Below are 21895 nucleotides of genomic sequence, written 5' to 3'. Positions count from 1 at the left end.
AGAATATTAGGGTAATTGACATAAAGGTGGCGACTTGTCCAGGGTGTACCCCGCCTTTCGCCCGAATGCAGCTGAGATAGGCTCCAGCACCCCCCGCGTCCCCAAAAGGGACAAGCGGTAGAAAATGGATGGATGGATGGTAAATGTTGTCATTGTTTGAGAAAATAATGTGTCCGATAACCCTCATTTATCTCAGAAAAACACTCAACTAAATAATGTCGAGATGGTCACTTGAAACTGCGACTAAACTGCGAAGCTAAAGCTAACAAGACAAATGCAAATGCCCACAACACATCTTATCTGCTTGTCCTGTTGTGAACGACATCATCCATGTCTCGTCTTGTCTTGTTTTATAGTAACAGTGGTACTATTGTATTGTTAGTGTACAGGAGCTTTTCTTGTTTTTGTTTGTATAGTATTGTTCTTGTATTATATTGTTTATGTTAAATGTGGAATGAGTGAGAGGGGTTGGGATATTATAAGCATTTGCTTCATCCAACCCCTTTTCAAGCCTTGCATAAATGTCCCTGCCAAAATGTTTTTTAAAAAAAAGTGTGTGTTGTACTGTGCAGGTTTGAAATAAATAATTCAAAAAAAAAAAAATCCATGTAGGATTATGGTACAAACCGTGGTCGCAACTAAAACTTAAAAGCCTCAAATTAATTGCCTCTTTACTCGTCAAGCTGAGAACTGCTTGACACACCTCCCCCTTCACAATATTAGCACGGTGCACCAAATCCAGTCTCAGAATCAGAATCAGAATAGTTTTTATTGCCATTGTTTGAGAATGGGTTCACAAACTAGGAATTTTTTTCGGTGCAATCGTGCAACATAAAACACATGTAACACAGAATAGGTAATAACTGACTGCGCTAACAAAATAAAGGCTACAAAAATGTACCCTGCACAAGCATCCATCCATCCATCAATCTTCTTCCGCTTATCCGACGTCGGGTCGCGGGGGCAGCAGCCTAAGCAGGGAAGCCCAGACTTCCCTCTCCCCAGCCACTTCGTCCAGCTCCTCCCGGGGGATCCCGAGGCGTTCCCAGGCCAGCCGGGAGACATAGTCTTCCCAACGTGTCCTGGGTCTTCCCCGTGGCCTCCTACCGGTCGGACATGCCCTAAACACCTCCTTAGGGAGGCGCTCGGGTGGCATCCTGACCAGATGCCCGAACCACCTCATCTGGCTCCTCTCGATGCGGAGGAGCAGCGGCTTTACTTTGAGCTCCCCCCGGATGACAGAGCTTCTCACCCTATCTCTAAGGGAGAGCCCCGCCACCCGGCGGAGGAAACTCATTTCGGCCGCTTGTACCCGTGATCTTGTCCTTTCGGTCATAACCCAAAGCTCATGACCATAGGTGAGGATGGGAACGTAGATCGACCGGTAAATTGAGAGCTTTGCCTTCCGGCTCAGCTCCTTCTTCACCACAACGGATCGATACAGCGTCCGCATTACTGAAGACGCCGCACCGATCCGCCTGTCGATCTCACGATCCACTCTTCCCTCACTCGTGAACAAGACTCCGAGGTACTTGAACTCCTCCACTTGGGGCAAGATCTCCTCCCCAACCCGGAGATGGCACTCCACCCTTTTCCGGGCGAGAACCATGGACTCGGACTTGGAGGTGCTGATTCTCATCCCAGTCGCTTCACACTCAGCTGCGAACCGATCCAGTGAGAGCTGAACATCCTGGCCAGATGAAGCCATCAGGACCAAATCATCTGCAAAAAGCAGAGACCTAATCCTGCAGCCACCAAACCGGATCCCCTCAACGCCTTGACTGCGCCTAGAAATTCTGTCCATAAAAGTTATGAACAGAATCGGTGACAAAGGGCAGCCTTGGCGGAGTCCAACCCTCACCGGAAACGTGTCCGACTTACTGCCGGCAATGCGAACCAAGCTCTGACACTGATCATACAGGGAGCGGACCGCCACAATCAGACAGTCCGAAACCCCATACTCTCTGAGCACTCCCCACAGGACTTCCCGAGGGACACGGTCGAATGCCTTCTCCAAGTCCACAAAGCACATGTAGACTGGTTGGGCAAACTCCCATGCACCCTCAAGGACCCTGCCGAGAGTATAGAGCTGGTCCACAGTTCCACGACCAGGACGAAAACCACACTGTTCCTCCTGAATCCGAGGTTCGACTATCCGGCGTAGCCTCCTCTCCAGTACACCTGAATAGACCTTACCGGGAAGGCTGAGGAGTGTGATCCCACGATAGTTAGAACACACCCTCCGGTTCCCCTTTTTAAATTATGCACAAGCATAATGTACTTATTTGATACATATACAAAATGATTTAGCTTTGACCGAAAATACTGGTCAAAAATGTCCAAAGATGAATCGCACCAATAATTGTTGTGACACAAGTCTTGGTAAAAAAAAAAAAACCCTTCAGATTTGCTGCTCCTTGGTCATGGAATGAATTACAAAAGGATCTGAGGCTACCTGAACCTGATCCCTTTGGGGGAATTTCAGGCCATTTTAAAAGACCGAGAAGCTGTTTATATTGGGCTCTGTACTTGTTTTTAAATTTGTTTTAATTGAATCATTTAATTTTTTTACCTGTATTTATGTTTATGCTGTAAGTAAGTTGAGATTTTAACTATAGTGTGTTTTTTGTTGTTCTATGTATTGATGAAACCTGTTCTTGTAAAAACAATCTTAATGAGTTTTTGCCTGGTTAAATACAGGGAAAAAATTAATGAATGTGAGGATGTTTGCATTTAATTAACATTTTATTTTTATTTATAGAAATAGCAGACACTATGGTGGTAAAATAAGTGTAAAAGGTAAAAAAAGGAATTAAAAACTATTAAAATGGAGAAAAACTGTTTTTTTTTAAAAATTATATTGCTGTTAATTAGATTTATTGTTATTACTATTATCATTTTACTTGTTGTGGTTTATTCGTTACTAATTTGTATCAATTTATTAAACTATATTTAGGGTTGAGTTTTGGTGGTACAATAAATAAATAACATACATTTGGTATGATGGTAAGATTTTCTTTAAAAAGGCTCAAAAAATTTAAACATGTTTAAACCAAATCTGTGTTTTTATTTATTAGTATTACCATATATTTTACATATTGTTTTGCCAGGATTTCAATTTTTGCTGCTTATTGTACAAAGTACTTTGTTAAGTATCTGGAGATATTTAGTGACTTTATTCAAAAAAGACTAGCAACAAATCTACCATCTCTTTCTGGTGTTATTATAAAATGTATCCGTGTTTAGAGACTCTACTTCTGGCCCTAGATGTCTGCTGTTTTCGGTGATCATAGTCTTTTTTTCGGCTGCCAAACTTTCTTTAAAATCAAGTATAGTTGCAATATATATGTAAAAAATTATTTTAATGATTTGTGGCAGGATATTTTAAGAAGCAGGGACAGATAATTTGTTTTATTTTTCCAATATTTACCGTAGTTTAAATTCATCTTGGATTTTGTGTGTATTAAATATGCAATCGTATGCTTCACTAGAATATATACAGTATGTAACTTTTCATTCTATGTGGGCTTGCTGTGTGTGTGTGTGTGTGTGTGACGGACAGCAAAGCCCTGTCTGTTATTTCACTTTACCTTTTTCTGTGTTGATTGAGCTGTGTTGAAGCAGCAAAAAAGGACATTGTGTTAAATGAAGAGTTTCTGTCTCAGATAGTTGATATAATAATGTAACTGCATCATTAAGCCTACATGAACTCCATGGTGTTCAGGGATGAATAGTCTCTCCTATTGCTATTGTACTATTTTTTCAGCTATAGTTACATTAATCATTAGTAATGTAGCAGCCGAGTTTTGAAAGGCAGGGTCCCTGCTATAACATTTACATAATAAAAATCAACTACAGGCTTCCCAAATGCTGTAATAAATTAAGCATGAGGAGTTGACTTGAAACTGTTTAATGTTGCACTTTTTATATGTAGAAGAAAAGTTTTGTCATTTTATTTAATCTGAGCAACAACTTGAGGCAGTTTAATGTTGATTAACGTGTTCCCAATGTTAAAAGGATAAAGCCATTGTTTACAAATTTGGTAAATAAATAACCAAAAAATGTATATTTTGTTGTTTTCTTACTGTACCGAAAATGAACCAAACCGTGACCCCAAACCGAGGTACGTACCGAACCGAAATCTTTGTGTACCGTTACACCCCTAGTGTCTGGGGAAGCACAGAGACAAACGTGTTTTTACGGGGGGTAAAACCTATTGAAATTGGGCTGGTTGTCAGCATAAGGTATATTTATATTTTTACCTTTAGCAATAAAAGATAAAAATAGTGTCTGACTGTGTGACTTTTTCTGGAGACTACAATACAATTTAATTGTATTAATTTAATTTGTTTTGATGTCAAAAAAACCTTACATTCAAAGTGTGGCGGCTATGATTTTGCTGTGGTGGTGCGCAACGATCAGTTAGTTACATTAAAGGGAAACCCTGCACTTACAGGCTACATGAAGCATCCCATAATTACTTGTATTTAAATGTTTGCTATATTTATAAATCATTTATTTCATATCAATCATACCATTTAGAAATCATTGATGTAAATTGTGTTACAAATTGAGAACAAGAAGTGAACATATGTGTTAGTAACGGCTATGAAGTGGAAAAGGGGTAAATAAGCTTTGCTTCTTCCTATTCCTTTTCGGACATGTTGTAAAGAGAAATGGGAATTATGTTATGTGACGTATAATATTGAAACTGTGTACACAGGCCCGGCCCTAACCAATCTGGCGCCCTAGGCAAGATTTTAGGTGGCGCCCCCCCACATCGGCAGTGAAGTGTATATACTCACAAGAACCCGAATAGCTTTGTCTTTGACCTTTTTTTTTACTTACAACTATACCTAATATATAAAGGGGTGGAAAAGTGACTATTACCTGTAGGGCAAACATTAGCTAACCAGAAGGCAATAATGTAAACAAAAAACACCTGCTTAAAAGATCTAATACAAATGTCCCTGAGGAATGTAAGGTGGGAGTACTGTAATTACCTAACGTTACATTATTATTTTCCATAACAATTTAGCCCCCTCCACAATATTAACCCGACGTTAAAACAGAACTAGCTATTTATTGATTAGCAATTGCCGAATCATGTAACATTAGCTTAATGCTAAAAAGCCAGGCTACTATCACATTCTGTAACAGACAAATAATTTCATGTAGGCTAACGTTACCTACCTGCTACCTCCTGTCTTTTCTCGTTTCTCCTCTTCTTTTCTCTTTTTTCTTCCCTGGGCACCTGACAGTTTTGGCCGTTTTGACATCTTGTGTTGGTTTTTTGATGTGGTGACGTCCAAAAAGAGTCATGATACGGGAAGGGAGGGGGCGCACCGTGCGGGGGGAGGAGGGGGGGCGTAATGTTCTAACAAATAATATTTCTATTAAATAGGCTTTACTTTGCATTTTAATTAACGTGAGATTATTTTTTGTATTTAGAAATAATAGTAACAACTTTTTTTTCTTTTTTTTTTTTTTTCTCCAACATTTGTGGCACTGGCGTGGCGCCCCCTGATGGACGGCGCCCTTAGCATTTGCCTATACGGCCTATGCCACGGGCCGGCCCTGTGTGTACATGTTCGAAATAAACTTTAACCAACCAATATATCATGGTTCCTCATGAGAAAACTTGACAACGTATTAAATCCATAAACTGCTAAAACATTGATTAGCTTCCAAGTTATTGTGATGTAGAAAAATCCCCCGCCCCGTTTTTTTTTTTTATACCAATTTTCTGAAAATTTCCCATATTTTGAAATGCAAATGTTAGTACTTCTCTTCGACACACGTAATAAAGGTGTTAGATGTTTTTTGCTGCTAAATTAACCACAACATTAGTGCCACATAAAAGTTGATGTCGCTACTGGACCGACATTTCCTCAAAACTAATGTTAAAACAACAACTTAAAGACTTGTCCTGCTATTTACTGACATATATTATCCATGTTTAGCTACATTTTACTGCAAATGAATGTCGGGTCCAAATATGGCTTATCGGCCTACTTGACTACTATAATCGGTAATAAAAAAACTTGGAGTGAGATCGTTTTTAGACCCTGCACAAATTGTTTCTTATTACATATTCTTTTTAGGTGAAACATTGCTTCCAAATCTGAATTGTACTGTTTTGTTTCTCTATTTCGTATGGGAGGGAAATGTTTTGAAAGCTAAGAGAAACGGAGTGTGTTCAACTTATCGAGGTCAGTCATCCTGGAAACGGCGTGACAGTTCTGTCCTTTCTTAGCCAGTCGCCTTGTTGTGTTTGTGTGTCTTCTGTTTTTCACCTGTTTGTTTTCATTTGGCAGTAAGGAAGGATGCTTGTCAGTTATGAACCTGGTGTGATGCGTAAGGAAGGATGCTTGTCAGTTATGAACCTGATGTGACGTCACTTGTTATGATCCCCGGAGTGTGTGTGGGTGGTTTTCAAGCCATTTTTTTTAACCTGGCTCTGCTACCCCTGCCCTGGTGGCATGTTGCACACCTGCTAGCCGTGTGATGGTGTTGTGGTGCGCAGGGAGTCTGCTCGGTGATTAGAGTCTTGGCGGGGAGGGGTCTGCCGCCGTGCCATTGGCTGGCCCTCGACACGCCGTGGGAGGAGGCAGCCAGTCACCTGCTGCATGTGTCTTCTTTTTTTTGTTGTTGGTGCACAAACCGCTTTGTCTGCAGAAACCCAAGCAGGATTCACTTGTGTACTTGTTTATGTGCGTTTTGAGAGGTCAAAGCAGCGTGAGTCACGCCGGCGAGCGTAAAGAGATGAGGAGGGGGGGGCTTGGTGCGATTAGGGGCAAGTGAGGTAATGCTTCTGACCAGAGATGATGTCATCGCTCACTTGCACAGTGCAAATGAATGAAAGAGGAAATGTGATGGCTCGCCACACTGTCAGTCAGGATTGATTGCACCTTAGCCAGCAAGCAATAAGTCTTCCTGCGCTGGGCGGAGGAAATAGAGAAGGCCAAACGGGTGATATTTTTAGCAGAAAGTCAATTTTCTTGCTCCAATTTAACTCGTTATTTATTTATTTACGTGCTACCTTTAAAGGGGAACTGCATTTTTTTTTAAATTTTGCCTATCATTCACAATCCTTATGTAAGACAAAAACACATGTTTTTTTTTTAATGCATTCTAAATATGAAATAAATGTAATCAAAAGTTCACTTACAATGGATCCTATAGGAGTTGCTCTAGTCTGCCTATAAAGCGCTTAAACACCTTCATTATGGTTTTATATACATGATGTAAGTATATACTGTATGTAATGTAGTAAATATAAAGCACTTAAAAAACATCCAAACACCTCCATTAAGGTTTTATATACATGATATAAGTATATATGTCATGTAGTAACATTTATAATATTTTATATTTAAATATTTGGATAATTTGATTAATCTCAAAAACGCATCCCAACATTCACTTTTTTTTTTTCCAACATCACCGATTTCTACTCACTGCAGACTTTATGAGAGCCAGCAAACACAATGTAACAACACTTACTGTACAATGTCCGTTGTCATTAGGATGCCGACTGCTGGGTTGTTCATATTTTCCCATTTAGATGAAGAATGACTCATAATCCTCACGAAGAAAAGGGGGGTGGAACCAAGCGTCTTTTCGTGTTGTTCTCACCAAATTCCGGGTATAAATTGGCTGTCAAAGTGTCAAAAAAGTACAGTTTCCCTTTTTAAAGAGAAGGCTTTTGGTCCACACTCAGCTGACCCTGTTTGACTGTTTGAATTGTCCACAATAGCACACACTGATATAATATACATTCCCCTAGGCAAGGATACAATGAAACAGTTACTAACATCACATTATCATTAAGCTCTCCTACTCATTGTGGCGGCCAGGAATTAAGGACTCATTTTGTTTACTAATGTATGAGATCAAATATACTTACACTTGCCGTGTGACAATTGAATATGTTGTTATTGCACAAGGTAAAGCATTTGAAACCCCTACTGAGCAGTCAGTGAAACAAAGAGCGTTCATATACAATAGAGACTGAGTACAAAGGCATCAAAGGGACATGGGGGAGGGGGTCAAAGATAATATATTCCTACACCATTGATCAGAGGAAGAATTTCAGAATGTGCTGGAAGTTGAATATAAAGTGTGAAGTTCCCCAGGCTGGTGAAGTTAGCACATCAATAACTTGGACTGAGGAGTTGAAATACTCTTGTATTCTCAACAAGAATCATTACTTTACTTTGGGGCTAATTACTATTTTGATAGTCGACAAGTCATCGACCTGCTTAGCGATTGGTTGACCAATCACATTATGACTCTTTTTCAGTGGGTCTAATTTAGCTTGAAATATATTTTTAGGAAAAATTGAAAATTGTTGATAATTAGGCTCTTACAAAAGTATTGACTATTTAAACTTTTGACCAAATGAAAAAACCTTGGAGAAATATAACTGTAGCTCTATGTGTATTTCTGACAGTAAAGCCTTGTTGTCATTTATAAGCAAGGGTAGGCAGAGTGTTGAATAATAAAGGCCTACTGAAATGCGATTTTCTTATTTAAACGGGGATAGCAGGTCCATTCTATGTGTCATACTTGATCATTTCGCGATATTGCCATATTTTTGCTGAAAGGATTTAGTAGAGAACATCGACGATAAAGTTCGCAACTTTTGGTTGCTGATAAAAAAAGCCTTGCCTGTACCGGAAGTAGCAGAGACGAGTAGCGTGACGTCATAGGTTGTGGAGCTCCTCACATCCGCACATTGTTTACAATAATGGCCACCAGCAGTGAGAGCGATTCGGACCGAGAAAGCGACGATTTCCCCATTAATTTGAGCGAGGATGAAAGATTTGTGGATGAGGAAAGTGAGAGTGAAGGACTAGAGGGCATTGGGAGCGATTCAGATAGGGAAGATGCTGTGAGAGGCGGGTAGTACCTGATATTCAGCTGGGAATGACTAAAACAGTAAATAAACACAAGACATACTCTATTAGCCACAACACAACCAGGCTTATATTTAATATGCCACAAATTAATCCCGCATAACAAGCACCTCCCCCTTCCCGTCTCTATAACCCGCCAATACAACTGCAACACCTGCACAACACACTCAATCCCACAGCCCAAAGTACCGTTCACCTCCCCAAAGTTCATACAGCACATATATTTCTCCGAAGTCCCCAAAGTTACGTACGTGACATGCACATAGCGGCACGCACGTACGAGCAAGCGATCAAATGTTTAGAAACCGCAGCTGCATGCGTACTCACGGTACCGCGTCTGCGCATCCAACTCAAAGTCCTCCTGGTAAGAGTCTCTGTTGTCGCAGTTCTCCACAGGCCAATGGTAAAGCTTGACTGTCATCTTCCGGGAATGTAAACAATGAAACACCGGCTGTGTTATCCGGCACAACAGTCAGGGGGTGCATTCTACGGCGGGGGTGCGTTATCCGGCACAACACCTGCCGCAATACACCGCTTCCCACCTACAGCTTTCTTCTTTGCTGTCTCCATTGTTCATTGAACAAATTGCAAACGATTCACCAACACAGATGTCCAGAATACTGTGGAATTTTGCGATGAAAACAGACGACTTAATAGCTGGCCACCATGCTGTCCCAAAATGTCCTCTACAATCCGTGACGTCACGCGCAGGCGTCATCGTTTTCAGCAGGATATTTTGCGCGAAATTTAAAATTGCACTTTAGTAAGCTAACCCGGCCGTATTGGCATGTGTTGCAATGTTAAGATTTCATCATTGATATATAAACTATCAGACTGCGTGGTCGGTAGTAGTGGGTTTCAGTAGGCCTTTAAAAATAGTTGATTGATTAAAAATAGTTGATGTAAACAAAATAGCAGCAATAGCAAACATCAAAACACCAAATCTATCTTCTCACAAAGAAAATATATTTTGTGATGATCATGTGTCTAGAAAGCTGCTCACAGGTATACAAAGTTTAGTTGGAGGACAATGGCTAAAATGCTAGTTAAAGCTATTGTGTGTACAACTCTGTGTCTTAGTTGTTAGCTAGCTAGACAACAAGCTAACTATCTTGGTGTTCGACATGCCTTCTCAGCCTTAAAAGCAAGGTCTGCTTTTCAAATTGAGCAAGTCGTGTTTTTGGTGTGTTTAGTTTTCACGCCTGTTCGATTCTGTACGGAAAAACACAAGCGATGACGTCCTCCACTTATCGACAATAATCATGCTTTTTGACAACGTCAACAAATCGTTGTTACTTTACTTGAGTGCATAGGTTGTATTTGGTCACGTGATTTTGAACGATAGTAAATAAAGTGGTGGGCCACCATGGCTACTGTGCAGCAAACAGAGTACGAACTGTCTGCCTACACAAGGGGCTTAGATATTACCAATAAAAGCATCAAATACAAATTATGCAATGGAATCCATCCCTATACTTTATCAAAATAAATATTTTGCTGAGTCATCCCAAGGGATTAACAGTCGGTGGCGTTGCCAGACATGTTGAATCTGCTGCTTTTAACATCATTCTACACAAAACTTGGAAAAGCATGGAGGTCTACAACTTCTTTGTGTGTGGCTAGGTTAAGGACATTGGCGTCAAGACTCTCCCGGTTAAATCATGCTTCCTTTTTGCTCAGGTAAGGTTGCATTTCATGATTTAACTTTGCATTTTCAGCCATGTTTTTGTTGTGCCCTTACGAGTACACATGTTTTTCCCTGTTTATCAAAATACAACTGATTGTTGTGTATGTGCTGAAAGCTTCATTTGTGATTGTTGCCTTTGGTAAAAAATTTGACTCTTTAAGATTTTGCTCATATTTAATTTCTTTTAGTTAGACTCGTAGAGTTGGTGCTTTACGAAACATTCATCGCAAAATGCGTTTCAAGAACTTTGAAAGAAGATAAGATACAAATAATATCAAGATAATGCTTAAATTGGAAATGTCAAAAGTATATCGAACAAACGTGATCGCTGCAAACTCTATTCCGTAAAACAAAGCATTTTTCTTTGAGAAAGGCATAATGCCGCCCGTACGCTATGACAACAGACGCTTGCCGGCCCACCACTTCGAGTCTCGCCTATTTAATGAGCAAGACGTAACGTCAAGTGAATACAATCTGTTTCAGGGTGACGGCGTTTATCTCTGAGCTTCAGCCCCTGCCTGTTGGTGTTGTATTGTTTTGCCTTTTCTGCTTTTGTGTATACAAGGACTGAACAATTTGAAACAATTTCATTTTTTTTCTTTGTGACGGACACGCATGTGGAGACAATCCAGGTCAAACACACTTCTGGATCAGATACAAGGATTAAGGCAACAGTGGCGGGATGACTCACCCGCGGCCCCATCCAGCCTCCCATGGCACCATGTGTGATCTGAACAAGCCGCTCTCTTCTTTAACACCCTCTTCATTAGCTTACTAAATCTTATCGTCTCAAGCCGCCTCCGTCCGAGGAGATGACATCACCTCTGCCCGGAGCTGCGCTCTCCTCTAAATCGACCTTCTGGCACTTTGGATCCGCCATAAATCTTTTACTCTCACTCTTTTTCAAAGTGCCAGCTGTCCCAAAGTAAAAAGAAGTCTTGGTTGAAAAGATCCCAGGCGCACTAGAAACACCAGAAATGATTCAGTGCTCTTTTATGTCACCAGTTAGTCTGATAATTGTGGTGAAACGTGCTTTTATTCACGGTGGCAGAGGGGTTAGTGCATCTGCCTCACAATACGAAGGTCCTGAGTAGTCTTGGGTTCAATCCCGGGCTCGGGATCTTTCTGTGTGGAGTTTGCATGTCCTCCCCGTGACTGCGTGGGTTCCCTCCGGGTACTCCGGCTTCCTCCCACCTCCAAAGACATGCACCTGGGGATAGGTTGATTGGCAACACTAAATTGGCCCTAGTGTGTGGATGTGAGTGTGAATGTTGTCTGTCTATCTGTGTTGGCCCTGCGATGAGGTGGCGACTTGTCCAGGGTGTACCCCGCCTTCCGCCCGATTGTAGCTGAGATAGGCTCCAGCGCCCCCCGCGACCCCAAAAGGGAATAAGCGGTAGAAAATGGATGGATGGATGGATTCTTGTTACTTACGTTGATCTGTTGAGGATTAGGGTACATTTTTAGCAACGGTGTCATCCTGTCTACCCTCCTGAAACACACACACACATGCAGAGCGTGTCCTCCATTGCATGCAGGTCAACGACAGAGGCTTTTACTTTGTGTAACTGAGTGCACAGCATTTACTTGTGGCGGATGTGTGCTATAGAGTGGTTTCTAGTGTGGCACGTGTGCGCTTGTTTTTAACTTGACACATTTTTGCTGCAAGATAAGGTCATAAACAATATTGTTTGCCCTTCCATTTGTCTATGTGGCATAAATAGTAGTATTTGTGTTATGAGATCAATGTTGTATCTTAATTCACTGAGGCGGTGTTTCAAGTGGAATACTTCTGCCGGTACACTTCAGTAAGTATACTGTGTACAATGCCTACTTGATGCTTGGGTGGGCAAATTTTGAGACAAAAACCTATGTGCGATTTTTATATTTTATACATAAAAATGCATAAAATTGTGAAAATAACAAGGGAAGGAAGACATTTTATTTTTAGACTGTTATTCAACATATTCTGGTCTCAAGGTGCCACACATTAGAACAATATGCAACCATTTACTTCCAAAAATAATTGGCTTAATTCAAAACTTGTCATCATCATGCTCTTGAACTGAAGAATTAATCAATAAAAAGTATACAGTTTGTCAAGTAATGTAATCATAATACATATTAATGCAAGTAACCATTTAAAAAGATATGTACTTTTATTTCTCATTACTGTAGAATTGTTTAACATTGTACTGTCATTGGAAGGTAAATAACTTATAAAATGGACTCATTTCTGCAAGCAAAACTTTTACTTAAACAAGTGCATTTTTTTCCCAGCTCCCAGTTTTCCCAGTCTTTTTGTTTGTCGTCACGTGAAAACGGCGTTCTCGCTCGTTCGTCCGTGTTGATGGGCTCATATTGCCCATCCAATATAAAGCTGAAATGTCACCACAACGGGACATTTGGCTTTGTAATCATATGTTTTTCCTCCTAATTCTTGTTACTTTGCAGAACTTCTCACTGGCGAGTCGACTGTGCTGTCTCGCTGAGTGGCTCTCTGCCCACCGACACAAGGATTGTGAATGACTGAAAAAAGGGCTCGCTTTGTCCAGTTAATTCTATTGTTAAATATGTACCTGAGCGCGATGCACAGAGTGAGACGTCTTTGTCCTTGTTTGAAGCGAGAGACGAAAAACGTGAGGCTCAAAAATTCTATTTGGCGAACATGTCTGTCACTCAAATGCCGGTGACAGTGGAGGGGGGGAAAAAAAACTCAGCGTCTTGCGGTTATTTATCGCACAAATTAAAACTTTGATGTTGATTTATTGTGTAGCCGTCGTACGGAAGCACCCAACTTCTCGTATGATTACATTTTTGATTGTTGTGATATGTAGAAGAGGTAGGATTATAAAAGCTCTGCTTCTTCCTACTCCTTTCTTGACATGTTGTGTAATTGTGAGCACGAGATGTGATCAGTGTTACCTTTTATAGGGATGTACAAAATAAAGTCAAACTCAACTAATTGCACTGTGTACACACGCAGTAATGTAACTGACAGTAGCACACCGCCACAGCAAAATTATAGTTTGAAAAAAAAGTTACGTGAAACTTAATTAAAGTATTTGTATTGTAGCCTCCAAAATAAATCCCACAAAGTCTGACGCTATGTTTAACATTTATTGCCAATTTTATGATAACAACCGGCCCAATTCCAACAGGTTTACTTACCGTGCACACACTTTGGTCTCTGTGCTTCTCTGGACACACACCAACACTTCCTCATTCTCCGCCAATCCACTTTCAGGCACGGACGGTGTGATTGAGATCATGGGTAAAAACTAACAAATCGAAACCACACAAATATAAAACATTACCACCAGCAGGTCTTTACAGTATGAATGGATAAATATAGCCTATTATTTGCGCACTAATGATGCACTGAATATTTGGCTGCCGAAAAAAAGACAAAACAATACACGTGATTGACTTGAGCATAGTCAGCATGTCTGGGATGTAGACGTAGACATTGATCTACAAAAATGTGAAGGTACAAATAGAGTGGGAAAACAAGTTGACTTAATATGCTTAATTGTGTTTCATCGTATCCATTAAACCATATCCAATTGTATTTAGAATCCGCAAAGTATGTGAAATTAACGTTTAAGCATCACAAAATGCCACAAATTCTGTCAGCCATTTTGAACATTTCGCTCCAAATATCTTCGGCTACTTCCGGAGATTGACGTCACTGTATTACGCTTCTGCACTCTGACCATATTATCAGGTCAGTCATACTGGAAATTCGCAAACATTAGAAAGAGATGTGCCATCAATCAAAATGCCTGTAGAACGGTGTATCACACTAAACCGAAGTCACCGTCATGGACCCACTACCTGCGGAAGCTAACTATCCAATCTGCTAAACGAGGGATGTCAAAGTCAAATACATCAGAGGGCCGAAAAACAAATTTGCTACAAATGGTTCAATGTTTATTAAAACATATTAAAATGATTGCACATAACCTATTGAACCAAGACCTAACACAGTGTACTGTATTTTATTTAATGATTAAATGAATAATCCAACATTTTTGTATGGCTCTGTCACTAATTTCAAGTGAAAAACATTTTCAACAGACTCACTGACCAAAACAAACTTCCTTCAAAGTGGCCTGTGGGCTGGTTCTAATACTAATTAAATACCATCCCGGGGGCCATAGATAATTCATTCCGGCCCGCGGGCCTTGACTTTGACATCACTGAGCTAAACAGACTCAGTAACTCCACGGTGACGTCTTGGTGAATTTACTGAATCTACGTAACTGAAATGATACAAAAAGAATGCCATTGTAAGTTAATAATACTAACAGACACTCGTAAACGTGTTGGCAATTAACTCATGCTAACGGCGTTAGCTTCATTACATTACGATAGCACATACAATTATGCATGAAAACACTCCTACAGACATCACACATGGTATAAACGCTATGGATGGCTAGAAGCCTGAATGGCAATTCTGCTTCCGGTTAAAAGGGCGAAATGGAAGGACACTGCAGCACCTGCAGTTAGGGATGTCCCGATCCGATATTTGGATCGGATCGGCTGCCGATATTTGCCAAAAATTGCGTATCGGCAAGGCATGGGAAAATGCCGATCCAGATCCAGTTTAAAAAAAACCTCCGGTCCGTGTTTTCCAACGCACTGATTTAAATAATACATTCCACTTTTCTGCTGCTCCGTAATTTCCGTTCCGCTTTTTCCAGCACACCTACAACACATCCACACGTCTGTGGAATCTCACGCAGTTGCTTTTAGCTGCTGGCATTACACGACAGGCTCTTCTCACTCTTTCCTGTGTCTCCCTCTCACAGACAGACAAGCGCACCTTCTTACACACGTCACATACTGTCACGTCATACGTCACATACGTATACGTCCTCTCCCAGCAGATAGGTAGCAGCATGGCTCACGTTAGCTGTGATGCTAGCGCAGCCGTGCGAGCAACGCTCCCTCTAAGGTGCTCGCATATCAAACTCTTTTGGCTGTCTTTGTAAGACAAGAACACTTTTTTTTTTTTTTTTTTTTTTTGCATTCTATGTCGTAAATAAATAAGAAGTCCGCTAACAATGGAGTCCATAGGGGCTCTCTATTTTGCCCACAAAGGTCTTTAAATAACCATCCAAAACCCGCAAACAATACTCTATTTACATCTCGTGACCTGAATATTAACCAAATATTAATAATATTGTTATTATTCGTGTTAACTCAGACAAACTATTTTTATAATTGATAACCGAGAGCTAACTATAGTTGATGCTGCAAAGGACTCAAAGAGAGACTTTAATGTAATTATAAAATGAAACTGAAGAGGACAGTAACGCAACATGTATGGATGCAAACTGCCGTAAAACTGTAAAGAAACTTATAAAGCACTGCATCGCGTTTGACTTGTCAACGTTATTCTAAATGATAAATCATGACTCTCGTCTGGATATTAGGAGGATTTAGCCATGAATCTAGAAGTTGTTCATTTGTGACATTCAGCTTGTACCCGGAGATGGAGACAAACACACACAACTGAAGACAGCGTGACTGTCAGCAGCAACTTTTTTAACCCTTCGTCTGGATTAAAATTGATTCTTCATTTGAACGGGAAGATATTGACGTCCTATCAGTCGTCATCGTTTGTTTATATTGTAGTTGTTGTTAAGCACTCAGCCACACTGCTACATGATGCTTAGTGTTTAACTAAAGCTGGATCTGTTTAGCAGAGCTTCTAAAACTTGTAGCTCATCCTACTTATATTCAGGATTATCAACATATGGTTCTGGTTCATAATTTTTTCCAAAGTAATTGTTAGCTCCCACATAGTCTGCATGATTTTCATTGTTGTTGGTGGGGAAGGGATCTGTGGTTCCTTCTCTACGTCACGCGAGCACGTGTCTGGCTAGCTCATTATCTCTCAAAATGGCTCGGGAATCTCTGTGAGATTGATACTATTTTGATCATATCTATTTACTCGCAAACTTTGTAAGTCTTTCGGTGTCATACATCAGATATAGATAATAATAGCTTCAATGTAAAGGCAACTTGTTTTTCCACTCTACTGATGCTTTAAGAGGACAGTGGCGACTTTTAAGGAGAGAAAGTCCAACTGCAAGTGTGACGTCATGCTCGCTGCAGCTCGGGACAGAAGTCTCTAAGCACGAGTACAGTCAATAATAACATCAGAAAAAGATGCATGATTCATTTTTAATACAGAAACAATTAAATTATGTAGACACTTGAAAAATTCTCAACAAAGTACATTGCATCAATTGAAAATAAAGCAAAGGGATATAACATGAAAAATACATGTTAATACTAATTACCTATTATATTGGGGGACAGCGTGGCGAAGTTGGGAGAGTGGCCGTGCCAGCAATCTGAGGGTTACTGGTTCAATCCCCACCGTCTACCATCTTAGTCACGTCCGTTGTGTCCTTGAGCAAGACACTTCACCCTTGCTCCTGATGGGCCTGGTTAGCGCCATGCATGGCAGCTCCCGCCATCAGTGGGTGAATGTGGAAATAGTGTCAAAAGCGCTTTGAGTTCCTTTTAAAAAAGGTAGAAAAGCGCTATACAAGTACAACCCATTTACCATTTACCGAATAAAACACAGATTTGTGTTTGAATGTATGGATTTTTTTTTAGCCTTTTTAAAGAAAATCATAGCAAATTGAACGATGATGTCATGGTGACCACGCCCCTAACCCCGTACAGGTATTTTGGCAATCTAGGGTAAACCCTGCTCGGTACACTTATTGAGGTGTACTGTTGGAAATATTCCATGTGGAACACAGTGTTCCAAATTGAGACATGGTAGTTTGATCTCATAACAATATTGGTGCACAAAGTCATGTAATACGCCTAATAAAGGCAAACACCCTTACACTCTGGTCCAGATAAAGGATGGAGAAATTGTGTTTACGACAAAACAAGGTGTTTGTCTCCACAGGTGTTTGGCAATAAGATGGTCATCCCGTCACTGGATGGCGCCTTGTTCCAGTGGAACCGTGACAGGGAGAGTATGGAGGCAGTGCCTTTCAGCGTGGAGTCCCTGCTGGAGTCCTCGTACCGCATCGGAGACGACACTGTCCTGGTCGGGGGAAAGTCCCTCACTACTTACGGTCTGGGGACCTACAGCGGCAAGGTCAGTTCCTTGATGGCTTTTTAAAGTTCGGAACTATTTCCCTCACTTGTTTGGTAGACTAACCTCCAGCTGTGTTCCTCAGCTGCGGTACATCTGCTCTGCGGTGGGCTGCAGCCGCTGGTGCGAAGACGAGGTGGAAGGCGAAGACGTGCTCTTGCTGCAGAGGACTCAAAAGACTGTCCGGGCCATCAGGCCCCGCTCAGGAATGGAGAAGTGAGTTTGAGCTTGCGTTTTCATTTTGAAAAATATTTATGAATTCTTGTCCATTTCCATAGAACAAGGACTACATACAGGACGATGGCTTAAATGGGTTCAATAAATATGATTATATTAATATTATACAGTAAGGATGCATGGGGCCACTTTGATTTTCACATTTGTGTTCATTAATACAAGCTAACACCATTCCAATGTAGGTCAATATATGCTAAACAGTTAAATATACCGTATTTCCTGGACTATAGAGCGCACCCACTAGAGGACTCATTCCATATACACAACAGCAATAACACCGGGGTTAGAATGTGGGTACAGTATGGATCCTTCAGCTGGCTGCAGGGGGCGGCAGGGAGACGTCCCTGTCGCTGCTCCACCACCCAGAGATGTTCCGGATTAAAGGAGCGAAACATCCGTGAAAGGTGGCTCCCGGCTGATGACCCTGCAGCCAGCACCACATGGCACTGTCGGAGGTGCGTCAGGCAGTAATGCCTTGCAAGTGTTAACTTGTGCTTACATCTTGTTTCCAAACGGTGCCTGTAGAACGGTGTATCACACTAAACCGAAGTCACCGTCATGGACCCACTACCTGCGGAAGCTAACTATCCAATCTGCTAAACGAGGGATGTCAAAGTCAAATACATCAGAGGGCCAAAAAACAAATTTGCTACAAGTGGTTCAATGTTTATTAAAACATATTAAAATGATTGCACATAACCTATTGAACCAAGACCTAACACAGTGTACTGTATTTTATTTAATGATTAAATGAATAATCCAACATTTTTGTATGGCTCTGTCACTAATTTCAAGTGAAAAACATTTTCACTGACCAAAACAAACTTCCTTCAAAGTGGCCTGTGGGCTGGTTCTAATACTAATTAAATACCATCCCGGGGGCCATAGATAATTCATTCCGGCCCGCGGGCCTTGACTTTGACATCACTGAGCTAAACAGACTCAGTAACTCCACGGTGACGTCTTGGTGAATTTACTGAATCTACGTAACTGAAATGATACAAAAAGAATGCCATTGTAAGTTAATAATACTAACAGACACTCGTAAACGTGTTGGCAATTAACTCATGCTAACGGCGTTAGCTTCATTACATTACGATAGCACATACAATTATGCATGAAAACACTCCTACAGACATCACACATGGTATAAACGCTATGGATGGCTAGAAGCCTGAATGGCAATTCTGCTTCCGGTTAAAAGGGCGAAATGGAAGGACACTGCAGCACCTGCAGTTAGGGATGTCCCGATCCGATATTTGGATCGGATCGGCTGCCGATATTTGCCAAAAATTGTGTATCGGCAAGGCATGGGAAAATGCCGATCCAGATCCAGTTTAAAAAAAACCTCCGGTCCGTGTTTTCCAACGCACCGATTTAAATAATACATTCCACTTTTCTGCTGCTCCGTAATTTCCGTTCCGCTTTTTCCAGCACACCTACAACACATCCACACGTCTGTGGAATCTCACGCAGTTGCTTTTAGCTGCTGGCATTACACGACAGGCTCTTCTCACTCTTTCCTGTGTCTCCCTCTCACAAACAGACAAGCGCACCTTCTTACACACGTCACATACTGTCACGTCATACGTCACATACGTATACGTCCTCTCCCAGCAGATAGGTAGCAGCATGGCTCACGTTAGCTGTGATGCTAGCGCAGCCGTGCGAGCAACGCTCCCTCTAAGGTGCTCGCATATCAAACTCTTTTGGCTGTCTTTTTGACACTTACATCCGGCGCCCCCCTCCACACCCTGGATTATAAATAATGTAAATAATTCAATGTGATTATCTTGTGTGATGACTGTATTATGATGATAGTATATATCTGATAGTATATATCTGTATCATGAATCAATTTAAGTGGACCCCGACTTAAACAAGTTGAAAAACTTATTGGGGTGTTACTATTTAGTGGTCAATTGTACGGAATATGTACTTCACTGTGCAACCTACTAATAAAAGTCTCAATCAATCAATCAAAACACATAGAATCATCATACTGCTGTGATTATATGCATCAAGTGTTCATTAAAGGCTAAGGCAAAATATCCAGATATACAGGTAAAAGCCAGTAAATTAGAATATTTTGAAAAACTTGATTTATTTCAGTAATTGCATTCAAAAGGTGTAACTTGTACATTATATTTATTCATTGCACACAGACTGATGCATTCAAATGTTTATTTCATTTAATTTTGATGATTTGAAGTGGCAACAAATGCAAATCCAAAATTCCGTGTGTCACAAAATTAGAATATTACTTAAGGCTAATACAAAAAAGGGATTTTTAGAAATGTTGGCCAACTGAAAAGTATGAAAATGAAAAATATGAGCATGTACAATACTCAATACTTGGTTGGAGCTCCTTTTGCCTCAATTACTGCGTTAATGCGGCGTGGCATGGAGTCGATGAGTTTCTGGCACTGCTCAGGTGTTATGAGAGCCCAGGTTGCTCTGATAGTGGCCTTCAACTCTTCTGCGTTTTTGGGTCTGGCATTCTGCATCTTCCTTTTCACAATACCCCACAGATTTTCTATGGGGCTAAGGTCAGGGGAGTTGGCGGGCCAATTTAGAACAGAAATACCATGGTCCGTAAACCAGGCACGGGTAGATTTTGCGCTGTGTGCAGGCGCCAAGTCCTGTTGGAACTTGAAATCTCCATCTCCATAGAGCAGGTCAGCAGCAGGAAGCATGAAGTGCTCTAAAACTTGCTGGTAGACGGCTGCGTTGACCCTGGATCTCAGGAAACAGAGTGGACCGACACCAGCAGATGACATGGCACCCCAAACCATCACTGATGGTGGAAACTTTACACTAGACTTCAGGCAACGTGGATCCTGTGCCTCTCCTGTCTTCCTCCAGACTCTGGGACCTCGATTTCCAAAGGAAATGCAAAATTTGCATGGTTGGGTGATGGTTTGGCCAACATTTCTAAAAATCCCTTTTTTGTATTAGCCTTAAGTAATATTCTAATTTTGTGACACACGGAATTTTGGATTTTCATTTGTTGCCACTTCAAATTAATAAATGATAAATGGGTTGTACTTGTATAGCGCTTTTCTACCTTCAAGGTACTCAAAGCGCTTTGACACTACTTCCACATTTACCCATTCACACACTGATGGAGGGAGCTGCCATGCAAGGCGCTAACCAGCACCCATCAGGAGCAAGGGTGAAGTGTCTTGCTCAGGACACAACGGACATGACGAGGTTGGTACTAGGTGGGGATTGAACCAGGGACCCTCGGGTCGCGCACGGCCATTCTTCCACTGCGCCACGCCGTCCCTAAATCATCAAAATTAAATGAAATAAACATTTGAATGCATCAGTCTGTGTGCAATGAATAAATATAATGTACAAGTTACACCTTTTGAATGCAATTACTGAAATAAATCAAGTTTTTAAAAATATTCTAATTTACTGGCTTTTACCTGTATATTGTGTATCGCAATATGGCCTTAAAATATCGCAATATTAAAAAAAGGCCATATCGCCCAGCCCTAGTTCAATGATGCCATTTCTGTTTGTCATGTATAATTTTGTCTATTTTGTGTTTATCCTTGAATAAACATGTCAGTTTCTTGTTACCAACCTTTGTGTATTATTCAAACTCCCCTAATTCAGCTGGCTAGTTGTTATCAAGAGTACTAAAACCCTTTTCAACATGATTCTGACAACTAAGTAGGCTAAATAACTTTAAATTTTAATACATGCTCGGATAGGCCAGTATCGGTATCGGTCAGTATCGGTATCGGATCGGAAATGCAAAAACAATATCGGTATCGGATCGGAAGTGCAAAAACCTGGATCGGGACATCCCTACCTGCAGTGAATGAACTCGTCCAAAAGATGGCACAATAGTACAAACAATAACACACCATATCAGTGTGTTTGCTTGTTTTTTTGGGTTGG

The 21895-nt window shown here is 40.9% G+C and overlaps 1 protein-coding gene across 1 annotated transcript in view; it reads left to right on the top strand.

Annotated features, from left to right (window-relative positions):
• Window positions 1-21895, top strand: part of eif2ak3 (eukaryotic translation initiation factor 2-alpha kinase 3) — a 101164-nt gene that overhangs the window by 58349 nt on the left and 20920 nt on the right. Inside the window, exons 3-4 of the mRNA XM_061925144.2 lie at window positions 17552-17746; window positions 17829-17959. Of these exons, the coding sequence (XP_061781128.1) occupies window positions 17552-17746; window positions 17829-17959 (326 nt within the window). The remainder of the gene's footprint in view (window positions 1-17551; window positions 17747-17828; window positions 17960-21895) is intronic.

The sequence above is a fragment of the Nerophis lumbriciformis genome, linkage group LG29 (genome assembly GCF_033978685.3).
Source record: "Nerophis lumbriciformis linkage group LG29, RoL_Nlum_v2.1, whole genome shotgun sequence".
Lineage (NCBI taxonomy): Eukaryota > Metazoa > Chordata > Actinopteri > Syngnathiformes > Syngnathidae > Nerophis > Nerophis lumbriciformis.
The sequence above is the reverse complement of the archived record's forward strand: the minus strand, read 5'-3'. Positions and strand labels throughout refer to the sequence as shown.